Source organism: Conger conger, chromosome 16, assembly GCF_963514075.1.
Source record: "Conger conger chromosome 16, fConCon1.1, whole genome shotgun sequence".
NCBI lineage: Eukaryota > Metazoa > Chordata > Actinopteri > Anguilliformes > Congridae > Conger > Conger conger.
The window spans coordinates 6,253,933-6,276,738 of record NC_083775.1 but is presented as its reverse complement, the minus strand read 5'-3'; the positions used below and the strand labels follow the sequence as shown (position 1 = coordinate 6,276,738).

The following is a 22,806-nucleotide window of genomic DNA, read 5'->3' as shown; positions in this document are numbered from 1 at the left end:
CCCCACTAAATATAATCCAGTCGAAAATATCATCCAACTCCCATCCTATCATGCAACTCCCATCCTCTTATAATTTCGATCACAGTTGTTAAAAGATGAATGGGAAGTTTGTTTTGCAGGAAATAATTCAAAAACCTGAACACATATGTTGAACTTTTAAAGAATAAACAAAACAAAAAACAAACAAACTTCCATTTCATTCCAAAGAAGTTTTGAAAACATCTCGAGTTATGTAAATGTTTATACATTCACATTAAAACCTACATAATTTTATATTTATGATGGCACTGTTTAAACAATAGGCTAAAACACTGCAGTCATTTGAAAACAGAAGCCACACACTGAAATGAAGCCTTCATTCAGCTTGTGTGTACTGTACAGTATTATTTAACCAAATAATACACATAATTAAACTTGCTACACACTAAAAAAAAACGGATCAATTAAAGTCAATGTATTAATCCTTGACACACATTCCTTCCTAAAATAATGTGCAATCAGACTTCCTTCAAAACCTCATCAATTTGTTGTCTCTATATGGAACTAGCCAACATAGCATCAGAAACATACTTACGTTGTGAACTGACATACATAAACATTAAAGATAGCCAGTTTGACCCACACAACATATTCCTAATTATTTTCATCAAACACGTCCTTTTCAAAGGATGAAAAAAAAACATGAAGAGGCAGCTTCTATTTTTGAATATGGAGTTGTTCCGAAAAGCAACCTCTACAGTTGCTTTCTGATTTTTGTTTGTTTAAAATTCATTTAGAATTTATAGCTTAAAAAAAAAAACACAATGGAAGCAAAAGGTTTTAATCAACAAATAGTATTTAGTAATAAAATCATGTTTGGTTACAAACTTATACTCACTTGTAGCACTACAAACTTTCAATCAACTACATATGCGATTCAAAATAACTACTTTGATGTAATTTAAAGTAAAAAAAAAAAATGTAATAATTAAGTTCAATGCTTCAATAACAAATATTTCTGTATGACAATGTTGCATCTTGCTAAAGTTACTCAGGAAACGAACTATGAGGCTAAAAAACTTCCACAGTTGAGATCCATCTCATTTCACAGATTCAGTATATACAAAAATATATATAAAAAACATGACAATCCAGACACATAATTAAGTCTTAAAATGGAATCCTGACCAAGTACAATATCAACAAATTGATGACTATCACAATTGGTATCGTCATCAAGCGCAAGAATCGATTAGATTTAATTTGTCTAAAGTTCAGGCACAGTACATGTTAGGTTAGCCTGAAACCAGCTCCTGCATCCACTGTGAGAATGCCTTTGCACATTTGCATGTTTTCGTTTCAGATTTTGAAATTGGAAAGCTAGAACCACATGATTCAGTTAATTGAACATGATAATTTAATGTCCAACTAATTGAAAAAGAATGAAAACCATTCTTAACTCAGCTCCATGGTAACAACAAAATTCTGACGATTGTCATTTTGTCCTTTGCATTTTGCATATAAATGTTTATACTTGCTTGACACGAAATAGATTTGGCTTATTTTGCAGCAAATAACTTTTTGTTTCCACTGAAAAAAAAAGTTGTGTTAAACTGCTATAAACCAGAATTCAACATGAGCCTTTATTAAAAAAATTGAAAGACCCTGGGTCATTCAAATTAGTTCTTTAAAGGTTATAGAGTCTTATAAATGTGCTCTTTTCTTAGAATTTCCACCCAGAAATATTCCTTAGGTTTAATTCTAAAATATTTCTGGTGATCTCTTAAAATATTAAAGCTCAAATCTTGTACAGCAACATGCTAAAATGTTAGGTCCTGTTCATGTTACACAAAACAGTTCAATACTTTGCAAACAATGTGATGTTGCAAAGTATCAAAAAGCTACCCATTTCACAGTCTATTATTGATCAAAGCTATAAGCCCAAGTCATACTTTACTTCTGCTCTGAATTTAGACAAATAGCATTCTTCCCCCCCCCCCCCCCCCCCCCCGTTTTAAATGCAGTTTAAAACAGACAAATCTTTGTTGAAAATGAGACTTAATATATTTTCAAGGAAAATTAACTTTTAAGTAAAAAAAAAAAAAAAGGAATCAGACATTTAGTCTGGCTGAAAAGTGCTCTTAACAGATGTGGATGAGTGTGAATTCAGTTGTCAATGACTTGTGCTGGAAGAACTCGGGAGGACGAGGAGGGGGCAGTTCCTTCCTCCAGGCTCTGATGTCACGCCTTGTGTTGTTTTGAATCGGTGAACCCCACGGAGCTATGGAATACACAGACTACACTGCCCTGGAGAGCGAATGAGAAGCCTCCATTTAGAGTCAAGCAAGCCCCCCCCCTACACTTTCCACTGAAAACACGCGTACGAGTCGTACATTTCCCCCTCGGTTGTGGTCGGTCGTAAATAAACCCCTGCCCCTGAAGAGCGTTTCGTACACCGACACATTCGAACAGATACATTTAACTTGATACGAACCGCGACACGGTTGTTTTTGGGAGAAACTGTGTGACTTGTTTTAAATTTGAGAATGCAGGCGATTTAATTATGACAACTAGAGTCCAAGACCTGTCTCATAATAGGTCATAAGTAACATGCATTTCACCGGCAATGGGAGTTGGTCCATTTCATTCATTTGATGACTTGAAGTGTTAGCAATTTTATGTTTAATGTCACCAAACAGCATTAGTTAAACCATCACATTTAGTTAGAGCCAACAGAGGTCTCTATTACATAAATTAATTTAGAAGCAAAAATTAACCGTCCCTTCCACCAGAAATTTTTTTATTTAATCAAACAACCACAAAAGATTCAAGACAATTAGGCAACTCTATATCAGATGCTTCTCATCATAAAATGAATATACTTTTGTCTCCCATCTTTCTGAGGGATGTCAGCTTTACAAACCATTTCATGAAATAACACTATAATCAACAAATCAGATCTTGTCTGATAAATGAAGGGCTGCTGTGAAGAGACATGCATTGACAATTGGGGGGGGAACACATTCCCAGTGAACATAACACAACCAATGTCCCATGGACAGGATAGACAAAAAGTTAGGAAGAGTAAAGGAATGACTTCACAAGCATAATTTAAACGTATACATGTTCCATACGTGCACACGGGCAGGATGAAATATCTCCGAAAACAATAAGCACTCTGTGTGATGTGGCATTTTTTCTGAGGGGATGGCAAAGTTCTTCACAATGTGGTATGATTACACACGGGCGTCTCACTCCCACCAGCCCACAGAACGAGTCAGAGACAGCAGGGCTACACCAGCATATGCCTGTTTGACTGACATGTGAGGCAGAGGCCATTTTAACTGTGTTTGTGTGGGAGAGGGGGGGAGAGAGAGAGAGAGAGGGAGAGAGAGAGAGAAGACCGAAGGGACAGGAGAAAGAGAAGGGAAGAAGAGCTTGAAGACAGACAGGAGACAATAGACAGAATGAGAGAGAGAATGAGAGAGAGGGAGGGAGAGCAGGAGAGGGAGAAAGAGAGGAGAGAGAGGGAGAGAGAGAATGAGAGAGAAAGAAGACAGAAGGGACAGGAGAAAGAGAAGGGAAGTAGAGCTAGAAGACAGACAGGAGACAATAGACAGAATGAGAGAGCGAATGAGAGAGACAGAGAATGAGAGGGAGGGAGAGCAGGAGAGGGAGAAAGAGAGGAGAGAGGGAGAAAGAATGAGAGAGAGAATGAGAGTGAGAATGAGAGTGAGAATGAGAGTGAGAATGAGAATGAGAGAGAATGAGAGAGAGAAGACAGAAGGGACAGGAGAAAGAAGGGAAGAAGAGCTAGAAGAGGAGGAGACAATAGACAGAATGAGAGAGAATGAGAGAGAGGGAGGGAGAGAGAGAGAGAGAGATAGTCAGTCTCAGGTCTGTATGGTTAGATGGCCTCACAAACAGAATGCTATGCGCACACACACCTGCCATTCACCATCCTCTCCCCTAGAAATGGTGTCCTGTTCCTGTTGGTTCTAATATAACTGTGAATCATATCTGAACTAAGTAAATCTGGGGGGGGGTTTTTCTGCCATTAGATCGAGGTTAAAAAGTTTTTAAATGCCAACAGTGAACCATGCGATTATTCATTCATTATTTCTCAAAAACTGTCCCTTTGCAAGTAGATTTTAGAGTAAAAGCATACTTATACCAGAAATAATACACACCTCATCTTTAGACTTTTTAAAGCCACCATTTTGTTATTTATTCTTGCATGTTTAATGGCAGAGCATTATTTCTTAACTGCAGATGCACTAATGGATTTTGTGTTTAATAAAAAAAAGTTCTGTTAGTACAAGTGTAAAAGTTAAAACATGCAGAAAAAATCTGGTGATTTCAGAGTCCAACATTTAACAGAACAGAGACTAGAGGTGAGAAAATTGTATTTTCAGCAACAGAATTTCAAAATGCAGTCGAATTGCCATTAAACTGAACAGTTAAACTGAACTGTGAAAGTCATTCCTCTAACAAGGTGGACAAACAACCACACACTTTCCGCAAAGAAATGCATAACAAATTTGAAAAGGGATCGTGCATGTGTGGTGTCTTGTTTAGATTGTGCATTCTAAATAAGACCCTCATCTTTAAGAATGCCATTCTCATGTTAAACAAAAAGCAACACGCCTTAAAATGACAAAAACAAAAAGACAACCCTGTTGCTAACTTTCTCCCACACACGAGGCACACCAGGGTATACCCCAAAAGCAATAGCTTACACAAATATACCAATAGCAAAATAAAATGGAAACTGACCCAAAAAAAGTCTCCTTTCGGCCCCATCACCTTCCCCTTCCAGAAGACGCAAGGCAGTGTGACCACTGGATCCCTCAATTCTCAGAATCCAGAAAACAGAAAACATTTCTGCAGTGGAATTTTAATTCAAACTATAACTGCCCCCACGAACAACCGACATCTCTAGAATTCTGTTTTTGTATTTCATAGGACGGAACAAGGAATCTCCATGAACAACTAGGGTACGTTTTCTGTACCGATTTTCACCTCCAAACTAAAAGGTTTCAAAACAGCCGTCAGGAACTAATCAAATGAAATGCACTTTAAGAATTGAGTATTTCCATGTGTAAAATTTGGTTAGCTTGGTTTGTTAATATAATGTTAATAAACACTGATCTTGTCACCAGTACCTCTTTGGAACGAGCAAAAGTTAATTGAATGAATTAGATAACCGATTCACTTTTAGATGACTGTTCTTTTAAATAAAATGGAGTCTTTGAAACTCAGAAACAAGCATTTATTTTGGGAGAATAGACACTGGTGTCAGCAGTTACTGCTTTAAAGCAGGGGCATTAGAAGACATTTCAGATGCAACTTCCGGTACGTGTAAGATTTACATCTTCCACACACAGACAAAAAAAAAAAAACTTCTAATGACTAAACCATATTTTCACCTCTGCTGATACATGCACAAACATACATACATACATACATACATACATATACACACACACACACACACAATTTACAAGTTATGTTCCCTCAAAGCTGTTCATCAGCATTATAGTTCAACTAGACAAAGCAAAAGGTTTGCTACACCGGGATTTCAAAGAACAGGGAAAAAAAACAAAAAAAAAAAAACATACTGTTTGGCCTTTATGACATTACAAGTTCTTAATCTAAATATATACACAAAACAAAAATAAACCTTGTTTAATGGAATGCATGAATTTGCTGCAGCATTAAAAATGAAGGCATTTAAGAAAGCAAATTACAGTTTACTTAATTAAAAAGTCGAAGGGAAACGCACTCACCCATTTTCTATTTATCCATCTAAACAACCATGTATGTCAGAGTAAGGTCATAACCCAACCATGGGCAGACATGTTTGTCAGAGCTAGGCCATAACCCAACCATGGGCAGACATGTTTGTCAGAGCTAGGCTATAACCCAACCATGGGCAGACATATGCTAGAGCCAAGCTATAACCTAATGATTACAACCTTACATGTTCCTCTTTTCCACTGAATCATGTTTGATTACCATTTCAGAAATGTTTGAACAGTAAACAGTAAAGTGTAATTGAATCGCACAAAGAAAATACTACGTGCAATTAAAAGTAACTACAAAATGATTTCACAAGATTAACATTTTCTACTCTTACAACTTACGCAGAAAGCTTATTTAGCAACACAGTTGGGAGGCAAAGATGGCCACGCAGGAAAGAGAAGTACAAAACCAATACGACATTTCAAGTCACACATGCACACGCATACATGCATGTACGCGGACACACACATACGTACACACACCTCTACTAGAGCCCACCATTTCCGTGTTCTTACGATACTGTCTGTGAAAATATTGACAAGACTATTATGAAACAGAAAAGGTATACTTGGCCAAATTGACATTGGAATTCACTTAAAGAAACGCATGATCAAAGACAAATGGCGTCAGTTGCAAACCGTTGGCACGGAAACGGGACCTAGGGCTACACCCTCCTCATTCACCGCCGGCCTTCGGCAGCTAGGGGAAACGTCAGCGGGCTATCCTATTCGCAGCCGATTACATAACACCATGCATAATGTTACAACGGCAAAAATACCAAACCCCCCCGTTTCCTGGAAAGAACGAGCAGCACAGCCTTCAGAATAAAAGCCTCTGCGGGTATCCTGAGCGGTTTTCTGCTCAACCCTTGTGGCATGCTTCCGCAGAACTTACAGACCCCAGAACAGCACCTGTACTCTGTCCGGAGGCTCTGTGCGCTGAATGGAGGAGTCAGCCCGGCTCTGTACTCCCAATGCCACCTGCATTTCTTCAGTCACTTCCCCACGCCCTGCACGCTCAGTCCCCAGCACGGTAAAACAGGGCTCTTTTATTGTCCATCTCTTGGCCTTTTTAAAAGCAGAGATACCGTTTTTTTTGTTTTGTTTTTTCCCCAAGGGTCATTTTGCAAGATTAAGATAAACGGAAAGTTGCTTTAGATTCTAATTCTAATACTAACTCCAAATGCATTCTCTTTCTTTTTTTTTTTTTTTTTTTCCCCCTGGGGTGTATTTTTGCATGGTGCAAATTCAAAGCTCCACTGTAACATCGTGAAATCTAAACTCGGAAAGCAGTTGTGAGAAAACACCCTTTTGCTCATCTTGACCATCAAAACAGACACCTCCTCCGTCCCGACCAATCGTCTTCATCGCTCAGCGCCCGCCTTCAAGGCCAAAGAGCCTCGCTCGGCAACAAACGGGGAGGCCCCGGTTTCTAGAATGTGTGTCTTCAGGTGAAATCAGCGACAACACATTATCTCACGTTCCCCCGTCCGTATACAGTCTAGTATGACGGTTTGTGTTTTCACCCCCCGAGTTCTTTCGAGAAAAAGGTCCAGGCCACTCACTTTCTTGCCCGGAATTTAGGTGTGGTGGCGTCCCGATGCTACGCCGCACTACGCTACACAGGAAGTTGCGTGGAATAGATGCAATCCAGATATGATGCAGAGGTGTGAAAGCATGTTCGGCGCATGTTCAGTACTCAATAATACTCCAGTTGTTCTGGCTGAATTGGCAAGCGACAATAATGACCGTTTTTCTCCCACGATAGCTAAGTCGATGCTAGAATTTCACAAACTGCATACACAAGAGGGTCCACGTCCAATTTAATATTCTGTCATCTCTTACTTACCTACATGAAAAGACATGCAGGTTAGGCTACTTGGGGGGCACTGACAGGGCACTGCTGCACAAGAGCGCGTGTGCTCAGTCAACTTACCCTGTATAAATAAAGCTTCATAATAACAATCAATATCTGAAGGAGCTCACTAGCCGAACAGCTCGGCAAATTTCTTTTAGTTAATTTCCATACAGAGAAGCACCACAAACTATTTCCAAAGCCAATGTCATGATGCGAAGATCAGGTAGAGAGCACACACAGATCGTGCACACACACCTCCATTTTGGAACTCCCTTTGTTTCTTCCGATACACCGAACACTGTCACAGGAAAAGCAGTTTGGTAAGACTTCCTGGAGACGAGATGACAGACTGAGGTAATGGTGCCATCACGCACTGTTGTGATGGCACATTTTCACACTGCCGTTCACACTGAATGACGTTAACTACACTGGTTAACTGAGCTGGTGCATATAGGGAACAGAATCCCATCCCACCAGCCGCATCCCACCATACCCGTGGCAATGTCTGTGCCCTTCAGCAGGAAATGTAAATTAAATTATTTTGCGGGTATTCAGATTTGATGTGAAATAAGTTTAATATTCACAAAGAGGATGCTCTCAGCATGACCATCAATAACAGTTCTCAGTTTTTTTTTTTAAATATATATATATATTTTTTTTTGCATGGTATTTTTCCCCATTGTTTGCAGACACATGGTGCATTTGACCAGACAACGGATTCCATTTCAAGTCTTGAAACATTCTGGCAGAACTCAAAACACTACCTGGTATGTACAAGTACCAAAAGAAAAAAAAAAAAAAACAGGAAGTTGCAAAATGACAAGAAAGTTCATCAAGACTGGTTACCACCACTTAATTCCTCTCAATAAATATTTATCCTTGAATGAGTGTTGTGCCCACATCACACCAAACTGCCACAGTATATGGAGGTCATCTGTGTTCACTGCATCACTTCAGGAAACGGGTTTTCATTGGAAGCCGCACGGTGCTAAAACTCAAACCGGGATCGCACTCATTTTTTACACGTAAACTTAGGCAGGTTAAGTACCTGGTGATTACATGCGTAAATCGGCAAAAAATTTACAACTCCTATTAAGCTGAAATTAAATGAATGTTCATCCTAATCTTTTACACATTAGATAACTCCTCTTCATTTCACATTCACGTAACAGTTTTCTTAAGATCTGAAATATTTTACTTGTGAATTTAACTTTTTTGTAATTTGTCCTACTGCGATCTAAATTACAAATTTGGAAAATGCAAACCGAAAGCAAACCAAACCAGTTACAAACAAGTTACAGATCCTTTGGCCCGGTTATAAAACAGGATGATTACCAACTCAATGTTAATAGTAAATAAAATATCACATTTAATCAAAGTATTAAGCATTGCATTGGGCTGTATGTATTTAACATTGAGCAAGAGATTTCAGCAAGAATTTCTGTTATTTTCAATCACCAATCCCCAAAATATGTTACTTAAAAACAAATAGTACTGCCTACAGATTAAGCTCAGGTCTTAAGCAAAACCATTTTTACAAGACAAAATAAATACGTACTCATTTCAGAGTTAACCCTCATCTTTACCCAGTTTATTTTCCAAGGTTTTGTGACAGAAAAAAAAAAAGAAAACACAACAAAAAAAAAAATCATGCTTAATATTTAAGCTCCGCCAGCTATTCAATTGTTTCTCATTTAGGTCAAAATTACAGGATTGGTTTTTCTTATAGATTTAATAAGATCAATTCAAATTTCAAATTCACACATCGCAGTATTCCCATTTCCATACTTTTGGTCTCCAAACTTCAAAACTGCAAAAACCTACAGGCAGCAATTCCCCCAAATGTCGTGGCCCCTAAAAGCCCTTTGCTCCTCTTTGAGAGGGAATGCGGTTCTTTGCACGGTCCGAAACGAGCCATCAGGTGCCCCCCACTTCCTACTCCATTCCTGTTGTGCGTTTCTTGCCTCCGCGCCCCCCCCCCACCCCAAAAAAAACAGACAACCCAACAACCGAATGGCGGTGGTGGAGTCCACGCGCATAGGCATTACTGAACCTCATTCAACTCACAGCCACCAAGATCCTTCCATTCTAGAACAAACCAATGAACACCCCCCCACCACCCACCCTCACCCCTCCCCACAACCTCCCCCCCCGTGCTTTCTTCCAGGTCAATGCAATACACTTTCAGCCATTTCAAAGAATAGGTTGCCATTTTACAACCTCTTTTTTCTTTTTCTTTTTCTTTTGGGGGTTGGTTTTGGTGGTGGCCGAGAGTGAAGTGGTCCCCGCAATCTGGGAGAGGAACCTAGGACTGGAAAAAGGGCTGTGCCCCTTCGAAAACGGGACAGATGGTTCGAACCGGAGAGAAGGACTTTTCAGGGTTTGGTGGTAGAGGGGAGGGGGAAGGTGGGGGGAGGGGAGGGTAGGGGGGGGGGGCTCTTAAAGAGACACTGCACGATTTCTCCGCCGTCTCTTCCCAGCCCAATGCAGTCGCACCCCACCCATCTGTGCGCAGCGATCCAGTGCGAAGAGATGCGAAGAGGAAAGGCTACCGGGAAGTTCTGTCATGAAACGCCAGTTTCTGCTCGACGGCCACAGGCAGCAAGCCCACGTGAGGCGGATCATATGATCCGGAGCCCAAGCGCACATGCGTGTGGGCGGGTGGGTGTGTGTGTGTGTGCGTGCGCGTGTGCTTCCAGTTCTCCAGGCTGCTGTGGGCTCCGCACACGCGACAGCACCACTCCAGAATACTCCCTCCCCGTTACGAGTCTCAGAGAGCCCCTCTCTCAGTCATCGTTCTCACAAACGGTTCTTCGTAACTGCACCCAGGTGCTGCGCTTTTAGGCTGCCTCTCCCTCTTCCATCTCTCCCCGCAACCTCCCCACTTGCGCCACGAGCACTCCTGAACCGTAAACATCTGGATTTCGGTTTCAAGCGATTCTCGTGAGGTGAGAGAAAAAAAAAAAAAAAAGAAGAAAAAAAAAGTTTTCATTCAAAAATATTTAATAGGATTAGCCCTTCACCATGCCACGACTCCCAATTACAAAGTTGAATTAAAATATTCCGTGTCGGCCTCTAATGACTGTAGAGTATTAGGCTGTTGTTTCAGGCAATAAGAGAAAATGACACACTGTACAAAAGGCACGTGCTGGGGGAAAGAAGTAAAAGAAGAACTTGTTTTTGAAGAACCGAAGCAAAAACAAATATAACTTTTTCTTTTTCTGTCACCTAGGGCAATTTGAAGAATTTTATGACAAACATGAATTTCTTGTTTGACGAGACCAAAATGAGGGATGAAAAAAAGAGTGAGCTGGCGACAGGACTATGCCGACTCTCCCTCGCATTCTTGTTTCGATCTGCTGGCAAACACTCGGCCATCCAAGTCACAGAAGATGGCTCGTAGGCACACACTACTGTAATTACAGAGCAGTCTTACACAACAAACAATTACAGTAATGAATGCAATCAGAAAACGCAATGGCACGCTCTTCTCCAAACTGCTTTCAAGGAACGGTTACAAAACGATCCGCCCAGAAAGAAGGTATGGCAAACTTCAGCACAACCCGGCGAAGATTCAAAGCAGCGAACGGCCGAAGTCGTGAAACGTTTTCCCTTATCCGGCTAACAATGAGTTTGAGAAGTGCCCGGAGTTTCACTAGCGAGGAAACCGGCCGGTTGTTTGTCTTCTCTTCTCTCTGAAGTCTTTGTGCTCGAAAACGATCTTGACACAAAGGTGCAAACAGCAAGCTCACACAAATGAAACATTCCTCATCCGTCTTCAGGCAAAATGAAGGAGTGTGTGTGTGTGTGTGTGTGTGTGTGTGTGTGTGTGTGTGTAGTATGTGGCCCTACCCCGTAAACCCACTGTAATCCTGAAGTCATGGCCCCACGACTCAGTCCAACATATATTTTTCTTGACTACACTTTCGTATTGTCATTTGATGTCTACATATAGTCTGGAGTTGATGTTAAATGAGCTCTCTGGAAGGCAAGTACACATTGAAATACACTTCTCCCAAAAGGTTTATTTGGGGAGAAAATTAGAAAATGTGCCTTAAAGCAAAGTTTTAAGCACCTTGGAAATCAGAAAAGTGCTTTCTTTTGGTTGGATTTTCTTGTCTACTTTAAACAATCTATTTCATGTTCCCATTAACCCAAGGGATGACTACACAAATGAGGAAATTTCACTAAAGCCCGCACAAGAACTGCAACTTGCACCTGAGAAGTCATGAATTGAGAAGGCAGCGCATAAACATTTACTTCTCACAAAGAATCCACAAACTGATGAGACAGTTTCTGTCATTCAAAAAACATAAAAAATAGTCAAGCTTTAGTCAAGCACGCAAAATGAAACATTATCCCCACACATCGGTGGCTATAACGCGACACCACGGACACAAACTTCAGTCCGTTCGCAATTTATCTATTGACAGGGGAAATGCACGTTAGGTATGTCCAGTCACTGGTACGAACCACAGAACGCTGCCAGATATCATCAATATCCCTTTATTTTCAGCAAAGTCTTCGCCCGGCTGCGTTTAACCCTTCGAAGGGCAGGCTTTCTTTTGGAACGCGGTTTCAAAATTCCAAGCCGGTGTTCTAGAACTCCATCGCTGCCAACGGCGCCGGCGGTGACCGTTGCCAACGGCCGGCGGTGACCGTTGCCAACGGCGTTAAGAGCGTTCGGTTAACCGCGCAGTCGCGATCCCGCACCTGGAACGGGCTTTTGAAGGCCTATTATTTTACCGCATTTCCTTCGCACAAACCCAGCTGCCCCCGTCCCTTGTGCACACACTCCTATCAGCAGAAGCAGGCGTGTAAACGCATATATGGGGGGTGGGGGGGGGGGGTGAACATCGAAGGCCCACCCTTATCTGCTTGGTCGTTCTCTCACTATGTCGGCCATACTTCACTCGGCCGTGCCATCAGTCAGAAAGACCCTCCCTCCCACCGCCAGGCACAGAAGCTGTGGTAAGGGCAGGACTTTCTGTAGCATTCAGCAAAAAATAATAATGCATGGGCCACAAGGGTCGCCAGAAAAAACCCCCACAAAAAAAAAATAATAACCACTGCATGTACACAATTGCACAATCGATACGCAAACTCGGAAATGGCGTCGTCCTTAAAATAGACTGGCCACCCGCTTCACATAATGTGTATCCATTTCAGTTGTGGAATCGGGTTCAATGGGAGAGTGACAAAAACCGTAATAGGTCCACTGTCAACAAAACTAATAATCAAAAATAATAATTATACTTGAATGCGAGCTATGCGTGTTCACACATTGTCTCAATGCACTTTAGGAATAGATCATCTGTGTCTGTGACCATTGCTAATAAAACTATCTATTATGAGTAACATAACATCTCCCATTATGACATTATTCTTATAAACTTTCTTAACAATGAGAATCGGGTCTTCAGACATATACTGTAATTTATCCCAAAAAAAAAAATATTAAAAGCTTATTTTAAAATGAACATTTTATGAAAAACTAATTCAGACAGCAAGATCCCGTAACCGATCCCGTTTGCCTTAAGAACCATACAGGAAACAAGAAATCCAGATATTTCAGTAAAACTAATTTATAAATCAATTTCAATGAGTGCGTTTATAACTCTTCAAGTACCCTTTCCATTCATGGACTTGTGGAACCGGGTCATCTTGCCATCAAGCCTTTGAAAATGTTGTACACTTTAGCACTTCCTTTTAGAAATGTAGAAATGTAGAAACGTGATTGTTTCATTGCGGTTGTGGCAGCCAAAAATTGGCATAATTCAGCTTTGTTAAAAATCTGACTTATCACCCTACATATATGACGAACAGAGACTATGACTCACACGAGACATGACCTTTTTCATAAGTGACATTGATATCTTTGAGGCAAACAAGTTCATTTTTGCCTTATTATCTGAATCACCATGTTTATTCATAATATCAAAAGTCCTACCTGTAGAGATTCACACAGAGTGATTTTTTTTTTTTTAAACTAAAAAACATTCACACACATCTGCACCTCGAAGGTCAAAAGCCACAAGTCTAAAAACAGAGACACTTCAAATTAACCAAATAAACACATCTCACTATATCATTCAGGAGAAGGACAGAACTCAGGGCAGAGGGCTATCGATTGGCACGTTATTTGTAACACCCTCAACTCACCTTCAAGAACACCCGAAATTGTGAAATTAAATTTTCCAAACTTGAAAATGGCTTGCAGGTGCCAGTGAGTTGTGAACATTCCAAAATGAAAAAATTTATAAACACAACTCAATCTCAGCCCAGAGAGCACAAACAAATTATTACAAGTATGAATGAGGATCTTAAGAAAAGCAATTTAAACTGCATACACTTAACTTGCACTGCTACAGTCATCAAAATGTTACCAGAAATGCGTTTTCTTTTTTGTGAATAGCAATGACATAATAGCTTAGCGAATAAGATTTATCAAAGGGAAATCAGGTGAGATGTTATGGTTTGACACAAAGCACACTAGCCTCGGCTCTCCTACACAGTATCATGCTGCTGGAGAAAGGTCAAAGTGGCCTGGTGTTATATGGTAGTCGTGGGCAAGGGCTGAATATTAACCTATTTTTTTCAAAAAACCAACCCACAAAAAAAAGAAAAAAAAGAAAACACACAAAAAGTAGAAACCCAGTGCGTGGAAAGGGGAGGGGTAGCAGGGGTGGATGGGCAGTAAGAATTATGGTGGGGGGGGGGAAGGGAATTCACCGTTTTGTTAGTAAAATGTTTTTTGTTTTTTTGTGCTAAAAAAAAAGAAGGTGTTTTTGATCAGCTATATTCATAAGCACCCCCCCTCCCCAACACATTAATTCCAAGCATCACCCACAATCCACATTTTCACCAACATTATAGGCATGTAGAGTACATTTCAAAGCACGTTGAGTTCAGTGGCAAGGCAAAAACAATACAAGCAGCAAATCTTTCAGCCTTTCCAGTTCCAAAGGTGTCAATGTCCTTTCTCCAAAGACTGTATGGTTAGCCCAACAATATTGCTCTTAAGAAATCTAGGGAGACTGAATGCTGCGAAGACCCAAGCCAGTTTGGAAGCAGGCATTACCATTGCAATGAGAAACGTATTATCTTTTTTTTATTTTTTTATTTTTCTGGTCCAAGAAATTAAATATATGCCGAGTGGGCCCCTGTGAAGGGCCACGTTTCTCTTTTAAATGAGCATTTTTCTTAAATGAGATTAACTATTTGAAGCATAAACACAGATACTCGACAAATCACTTGACTTACTGTACCGCAGTCAGCTATCCGAAAGAAACCCTATACATACGAGAAAATGGGGCCGAATTGCAGGCGTGTCAACCTTCATGCGTTTTCAGACTAGGCCTCGCGTCGCCTATACGTCTAAAGAGCAGTAGCAATTAAAATGGCACCGCAACTAGTGATCCACATGCGTTTTAACCCCGTCTGGTTCTTTTAGTCTTCTTTCTGTTTGTCTAATTCACAAACATGAACTCCGATCTTGAGAATGGTAGCCTACACTCGTATGTGAACGCAGTGGTAGCACACGTAATTAGACGGCCATTTGAGTGAACAGGCCCTACATCTCGATAAACAATTAATGTATACAAATTTACATTGAAAATGCAAAACTTTTTTTCAGAAACATGATTATGGTTGCGTTGGCTAAGTAGCCTACGTAGGCCCAAACCGAGCATACATTGTAAGATACAAACTCGTTCATTTTCGAACTCCCACATTCCGTCAAGCGGAATGTTACAATGAGGCAAAACGTGGAAGTGGGGAAATTAAAACAAGTAGCACCAAAATACCTTTGTTTCTTAGGGACAGAGTGTTCGACCTCAATGCGTTTGCCGTGCAGCTCCACTTTACCTGGAAGACAAATGTTTCAGATATAAATTACGTCCTCCATTCATTTGCTATCCGTGTAGTCTTATTTACACGTTCCTTAATTTGTTACAGAAATAATATAATTTGACTTCAAATGTTACTTGGAATTAAAACTTTGTAGTTGGTGTTTACCCCTTTCAAGTTTTTTTTTTTTTTTTTAGTTTTTTTAATGATGTACCAATATACAGCGAATCCCATGTGGTATATAGGCTACGACGTGGAAAGCGTCATGGTAATTTCGACAGATTTGTTGAGTAATTCAAATAAAGCATATCGTTTTATCACTAAAATACACTTTAAAATTCGTCTGTTCCCTTTCTGCCCTTGACGAACGTTAGTACATTTTCAATAAAAGGCTACACAACCAAGAAGGAACTTTTAATAGCGTTTAGATTAAATATTTTTTTACGACTTCAGCCTTTTACTCTTGTCTGGGTTTGTGTACGTTATCCTCGCAATGTATTTATCAAACGTTTATCTAATGAGCATGTATTCGCTGGCCAGAGTTTGGACTGTGATCTACTTCAAGCACAACACACGAACAGCATGGCGACCTTCGCGCTATACAGAATACACATCACATGCTACATATGTGCAAAATCATGAAAAGACATTTTACGAAATCAAAGTCAGTCCTGTCCTCCTCCTTTATGGTATTTTTCACCATTATACCAGGTTTCTCATTAAAACAAATGTATACCATTGGGTTTGGTCGATTCATTTGCGAAACGTAACTATAATACATTTTTTCTTCGCAATAGTGGCTTGTTGTCCAAAAGGGGGAGGGGTACCGTTTGACTCTATAGCTGATCCGAATATACAGAGCCTACTCACGCGAAGACACAGTAGCTTCAGTTCTGCTAGCACAACGAAAACGTTTAACTGCGGGGCAAAAATAGGCTAACGGTTTATTAAATGTGGAATTATCAATCTGTTCGATACCATGCATATAACGTGTCACAACCAAACCAAACATTTCAGAAATCTGCAGCCTATATTTAGCGTATTTCTTTATATGCCTGTCCTTCCCTCTCCCCCCCTCTCGCTCGCTCTCTCTCAATACGCCCCCTCCCCTTTAAAAGTTGAATACCTTGTTGGTCAGCTTCGGACTTTAGACTTATTTAAATAAATATGTCATACCATACCATATTCCAAAACCTCAAAACTACAATTTACATTATGAAAAGATAGTGCTAATTGGAAAGGCAAGCGTTATAAATTAGCGCATTAGGACGTTTCCCGACTGAATAAAATCGACAAGAAGGTATAGCGGTAATGAAGCACCCATTACATTCAATTAGCTACTTACCAGAACATGTTTCAATGGCTTTCATAGCACATTGGTCGTCCGGACAGTCAACAAACGCATAACCAGTTTTCAGGAGAAACTGTCCAGAGAATGGAATCTTGCAGTCTTCAAAGACTTTAACCAAGTCTTCAGGAGTCACGTTTTCACTAAGATTTCCAATGTATAGCTTGTTCATGTTGAAGAATGACAACTGCAGAGATCCTCCAATAAAAAGAAATAGCAAAAAGTTTTTTCTTTTAAAAAAACGCACCAAAATCTGTAGAGCGCAACAGCGAGAAAAGAAAACGCATAAAAAATAATATTGCAAAACAAAACCAAAAAGATGAGGAAAAATGTAAATGAAAATGAAAATAAAAAAAAGTTATGCCAACGGTACTGTTGTATTCTGGTTCAGTCCTGTTAGCTCAGCGCGTAGAGATGCGGAGAAATCGAGACTTCAGCACCTTCCGCTCAGTGATCGCACACGGCATTAAAATGTTTTATTTGGATTAATCTGGTGGTGGTGGTAATGGTGGCGTAGTGGTAGTGCTATGGCGGGATCCGGGGGAAAAAATCCTCACTCTCTCTGCCCCTCAACCTCGAGTCGTACCCAGCACTGTCACAGAGCCTTCCTCCTGACTCGCGATGGCACCGCCTCTAAACCGACTCGGAAAAAAAAAAAAAAATTGACTACATTTTTTTTTTTTGTTTGCAAAGAGGAAACCACGTGGTCTTGGAGTAGCGAGAGAAAGGGCTGGCCCTCCGAGGCGGAGGAGCTGTGCGCGCACGAGACGAGCTCGTCTTCAGGAAAAGCCGACTCTCTCTCTCTCTCTCTCTGCTGGAGTTGGTATGGGCGATGCGCCTTTGTGGAAAACACATGCGCACTCAGGAGTGAACTGGAAATCACACTGACATTATTATTATTGTTGTTGTTTTTTTTTTGTTGCTGTTTTTTATTTTTATTTTTTTACATTTAACGTATAAAGCGCCGAAAACCATCTGTTGGTGTTGGAAGTGACGCGTTAGAGGACGTGGCTACAGTTTCAGGGAAGGGGGCTAGGGGAGAGATGGGAGTGTAGGCTTTGCATGTCAGCTTAGTAGGCTAATACCTCGCGTAAAATAAAGAACGGTTTACAAAGGTATTCCGACTATAAGCACTGTCCACCGACACCCCTTATTGTACTCGCGAGTCTCGTGAGCGTAGGTATAGCTGGGTCGTTGTATTTTAGGCCGAAACGTTGCCATAATTCCGACCAATTAAATGGCAGAGGCCTACGATCACACTGTCGTTATAATTATTTGTGTGAAGCCCGGAACCATAATACACCTCGGGGGGACGTCGCCCTCAAACCAATTATTGATACATGATCAAATCGTGTCCACCTATTATTATAGTTTTGGCTAATAGTTGTATTTATTTATCTTCTCCTATTCCGTGGTAGTCAGTTGTGGATTAGGCTACCGATTATGAGTTTTTACTTACCATTGAAAATAATGCATGCCGATGCGTTTGTCTAAACGGAAAATGAATGTATCAGTTTGTTGATCTTACAATGTTACTTGAATGTTTTGTCAATGTTATAACATTGCTGCAACATTGTGTGAACGTTGTGTGAATGTTCGGTGTGTAGTTACACACCAGGCACGGAAAATGTACGGCCTGATAAACTGTAAACTGTACCCGATTCAGTGTTTGACATCTTAAAAAAATAATAATAATAAAAATTCTGATATAGGATACGACCTTTTTATTTTTGACACTGGTGACAATTTCATACCCAGGTATACCCAGGTAACTTTCACTTACTTAAAGCACTAAAATGAGAAGTCTCTCCCATATGTTTAATATGCCAGCCATGTAATATAAAGGCTAGCCTTAGGTGATATTAAGAAGGTGACACAAAAAGTGTCAAAAAGTTTCTATTGCAGGAATTTTGTGTCAAAATGCCAAATATAAAAGGCATCATGTGTTTTCAATATAATAGTAGGCTAGAACAGGCTACTAGTTTGTAGGTAGCTAGCTAGCTGTTGTTAGCTAAATCAAACACAAAAATTGCTAAAATTGAAACTCAACGATTAAGCAATTTTGTGTAGCCTATGAGTCTCCAGTGATAATATTTTTTTGAAACAATGAATACACTGAACCTACACTCCTATAAAACTTTGCGCAATAAGCCTTAAACTTTGTGTAATAAGCCTTAATAGTAAAGTAGCTAACGTAGGCTACTGAATGAGTTGCCACTTTGCTGTTTTTGGCAGTTTATTTTCAGAATTGCAAGCAGTTTTATCAGTCAGATTTCACACACAGTGTCATCACTCATGAAAGGGAATTATTTGGAAAAGCAAAAAAAAAAAAAGGTTATTTGAAATAAATACAAAATAGCTGAGAGAGAGAAGGAGAGACAACATAAGGAAAGTAACATCCAAGTTACTATGGAGCGGAATACAATAGCAAAACAGTGAGACCCTCAACAAATAGAGTGTGTATCAGTAGTTACACGTTTTCAGCCAACTGTCATGTTTGCACCATTGAGTGTAGGTATGTGTGAGAGACAGAGGGAGGGGGAGGGAGAGAGAGATGTTGGAGGGAACAGGAGGCTGTTGACAGGTAAAAAGGAACAAGTAAAATGGAAATTAGTGAGAAAGGAACAACTTTTTAAAGTTAAATGGATGTATTCCTGCCTTTTGCCCAATGTATGCTGGGATAGGCTCCAGCCCCCCTGCGACCCTGTTCAGGATAAGCGGGTTAAGATAATGGATGGATGGATATTCACAAAATTACAAAATTACATGATTGTCTCTGATCATGAAAGTAAGATATAAGATAACCAAGAGAAAAAAACTAACAAAAACAACTGGAATCTACACTTTAGATAGTCAATGATCACAGCTAGATTTGCCGACAAAGTCTGCTATCCTTCAATTACATGGTCAAACAATCTAATTGGGGTATGACATCCTGCCACTAAGCCTCATTTTAAAACTGGAAATAGACAAGGCAATCTGTCATTTCCTTTGTATTTTCACAAGTCGGTGATGTTGTCTTAATCACCATTTTCCTTTAAATACTGCAGGTATGCAAATAAACCAGTCCCTGAACCATGGAGTCAATGTTATGACTTTGTTTTCATTCTACAACAGATCGGTTTCTCAGGTTAATGTGGTTGACATGCTACTTCATATCAGGATAGTTAGCACAGAGCAGAGACATACGCTACCTACGTTCCTGTTGATCCTATGCTTATACTGTCCTAATATTGAACCAGTAGTTGCTATGGCTACCATCATATAGTTATCAGCTGAATGTTTTTCAATCGAAAAAATATATATCTATATATATATGTTTATGTTTAAATCTGATTTAAGTTGTGTTCTGAAGTAAATATTCGTATAGTGCGGACGTGTGCTCATTAGATTCGCCTAAAACTTCTAAACATGTATTTAATGTTTAAAGAAGATACTGCTCACACTACACCCCAACGCCTGGTCATATTTCGTCCCTCCCCAATGTCTAATACATGGATACGGACTTCATTTGTATGTCGTCCATCTGCAATTTATGCTGCCGCAAGCGCCTGAGTCCTGGTTCAGTGTTCGATAATGGCGTCTCCCACATCCAGTGGCACAGGAGCCCAGTGACAAGGCCTCTAACCAAACTGAAGCCTGCGGCTTTGCGTTACGTGGATAGCAAGCCAGTTTGAAGGCAGAATCTACTACACAGCCTAACGAGGGTTGGAGCGGAAACGAATAGGTCGTGTTCTATTAAGATGTCGGCAGAATGCCAACGATATTTTGATATTTTCAGTCTCACAGAACCACGATAAACAAGCGAGATGGCAGAAAAGAAAATAACTGGCCCTCTAGGTGTCGTGCAAATAATATTTTGTCTCGAAAATGTCCGGAAATGTGAATCACGATTTGTGGAAACAAAATGCCAGATGTAGCTACATAAAGATGTTACTTTAACCCAATGTAACACGTCAATTTCCAGTCTGAACAGTGTTGTGGCGTTCGTAAAACGTTCAGATACGTGTCGTGTTAACATAGGCTACACAGCCTATGTGTGCATTTGTTTATTTGTAACCTTTAAAAGCGATATAAGTAATTAACCGAGACATTCTTTGTTTCGATATTAGTTCGACTACTAATTTTAGCAGGCTGGTAAAACAGATCAGCGGACAACCTGCTGAAGAAGAGTTGATTGTGTAGCCCAGTTTATTTCAATTTCATGACAGCGGAGCACATACAAATCTATGCTTGAAGCTACAGAGAAGCGTTTAATTGATGTTGATTTCTGTAGCTAAATAACCGTACAGCTGTGCACTGCACTTTTTAAAGTCACTAGAATAACCTAATTGTATAGGATTTGAGGGCAAAAACGATTTGAAAAATAGGCATTTAAGTATGAATATGGATGGACGTACAGAATATATGAATACACATACAATTGTAAAGGTAGCCACAATTCTTTTCGCATGGGTGTTTTACCTGCTGAAAGAAGCAATCAAACGTCTAAACTTTAGCAGGAAAAAATTGTGTCTATGGTTTAAATAATTTAAGTTCAGTAATTTGGCGAAAATGCTGAAGAGTAAACCAAAATGGGACGTTTTTATAATACGCAGGTTTGAAAGTCATATTTTTGCGAACACATATGCACAGATTCAGTTGTGATTGTTTTGGCATTACATTTGATATGACAGACATCTCTTCATGCCCAAGTGTGAATAATTAGGATGGCGTGTGTTGAATGGCAGATTGTTTACAGATGCAGTTAGAATACTGCTTCCAGATTGAATTAGCTGCTTTTCTCAAGGAAATATAAGGCCTGGATGTTCATGCAGACTTAAAAACAAACGCAGACATTCACCATGTTCAGCCGTTTCTGGCTTACATTGGAAACCTCTCGACCTGTCTCTGGTAAACAGGCGAACTCACCTTTGCTGCTTTTCCTGGGTGACCCTCACACAACCTGTGAAAATTATTATCCTGCAGGATAGGAGAAATTGCAGAGAGGTGCGCCTTCATGCACCGAAACGACAGGCCATTTACAGTGCCAGAGTAACAACACAATTTCTTGATTCAGCATCTGCAGTTTTGACTTTTTCCAGAGGTCAGTTAAGTTTTTACCAATTACATTACATTACCCTTTTATCCAAAGCGACATACAAAACAGTGCATGTCAAGGTCACAGAACAAACAACTGAACACAACGGGTAAGGTACAATTCACATACGATTGCTTGTTTCCAGTGCACAAGGCAGATAGGCCAGGTCTGTAACTACCATACCAAGACATTGACAAGTTGAGGAACTACTGTACTGAGACGAATACAAATTCGAAAGTCCCAAGATTAAGGTACAATTCAGGGCAGGCTGGCAGTGTGACGTGACCGCGGCGCTTCCTTCTGAGGAAGTTTTTCCACTGCATCTCATCCGAAGCTCCTCAAGCCTCAACAGACAGCCGCGCGTAGCACCCACCTGAGCGATTACCAGCCAGAATGCTAACCGAACATGAGCGGAAAACAGAGAGGCCAGTATTTATTTCGCTTGTTAAACTACTGGATGAATAGGTGGCCGGGCCTGAAAGAGTTGCGTTTTGGAATTCAGCCAATGCCCTGGCTTCAGCACCCCCCCCCCCCACCCCCACCCTTTGTGAGGAGCGCCTTTAACAAGGACTTTTCTTAACGCACGGTGGGAGTCCAGGCCGTGATTTAATGTCTGTCCAGGGGAGAGGCATCTCCTGCAGGACTGTCGCTATCTTGGCCCTTGGGGTTTTTTTTTTTTTTTTTTCTTCCCCCCCTCTTCTCTTCACTTGGTCAAGAGGGTACAGTGCTTGCGTAACAACCACACACCGCTTCCAACAGCGCCCCCTATATTCTGGGATGTATCTCACCCCCCCCCCCCCCCCCAACCCCCGCCCCCCCCCTGTCACTGGAGAGGGGCTGTACTGCGTGCAGGTATAAGCAGGCGAGGCTATAATGCCTGCTGGTAGAG

General features: G+C 40.5%; 1 protein-coding gene across 3 annotated transcripts in view; it reads right to left on the bottom strand.

Moving 5' to 3' along the window:
• The window catches only part of igf2bp1 (insulin-like growth factor 2 mRNA binding protein 1), a 72,260-nt gene extending 55,251 nt beyond the window's left edge, over positions 1–17,009 (bottom strand). For all 3 annotated transcript variants that reach the window (XM_061224353.1, XM_061224354.1, XM_061224356.1), the window contains exons 1-2: positions 16,835–17,009; positions 15,447–15,507 (exon numbers count right to left, since the gene is read on the bottom strand). In XM_061224353.1, coding sequence (XP_061080337.1) covers positions 15,447–15,507; positions 16,835–17,009 — 236 coding nt within the window. The remainder of the gene's footprint in view (positions 1–15,446; positions 15,508–16,834) is intronic.
• Positions 17,010–22,806: the final 5,797 nt, after the last annotated feature.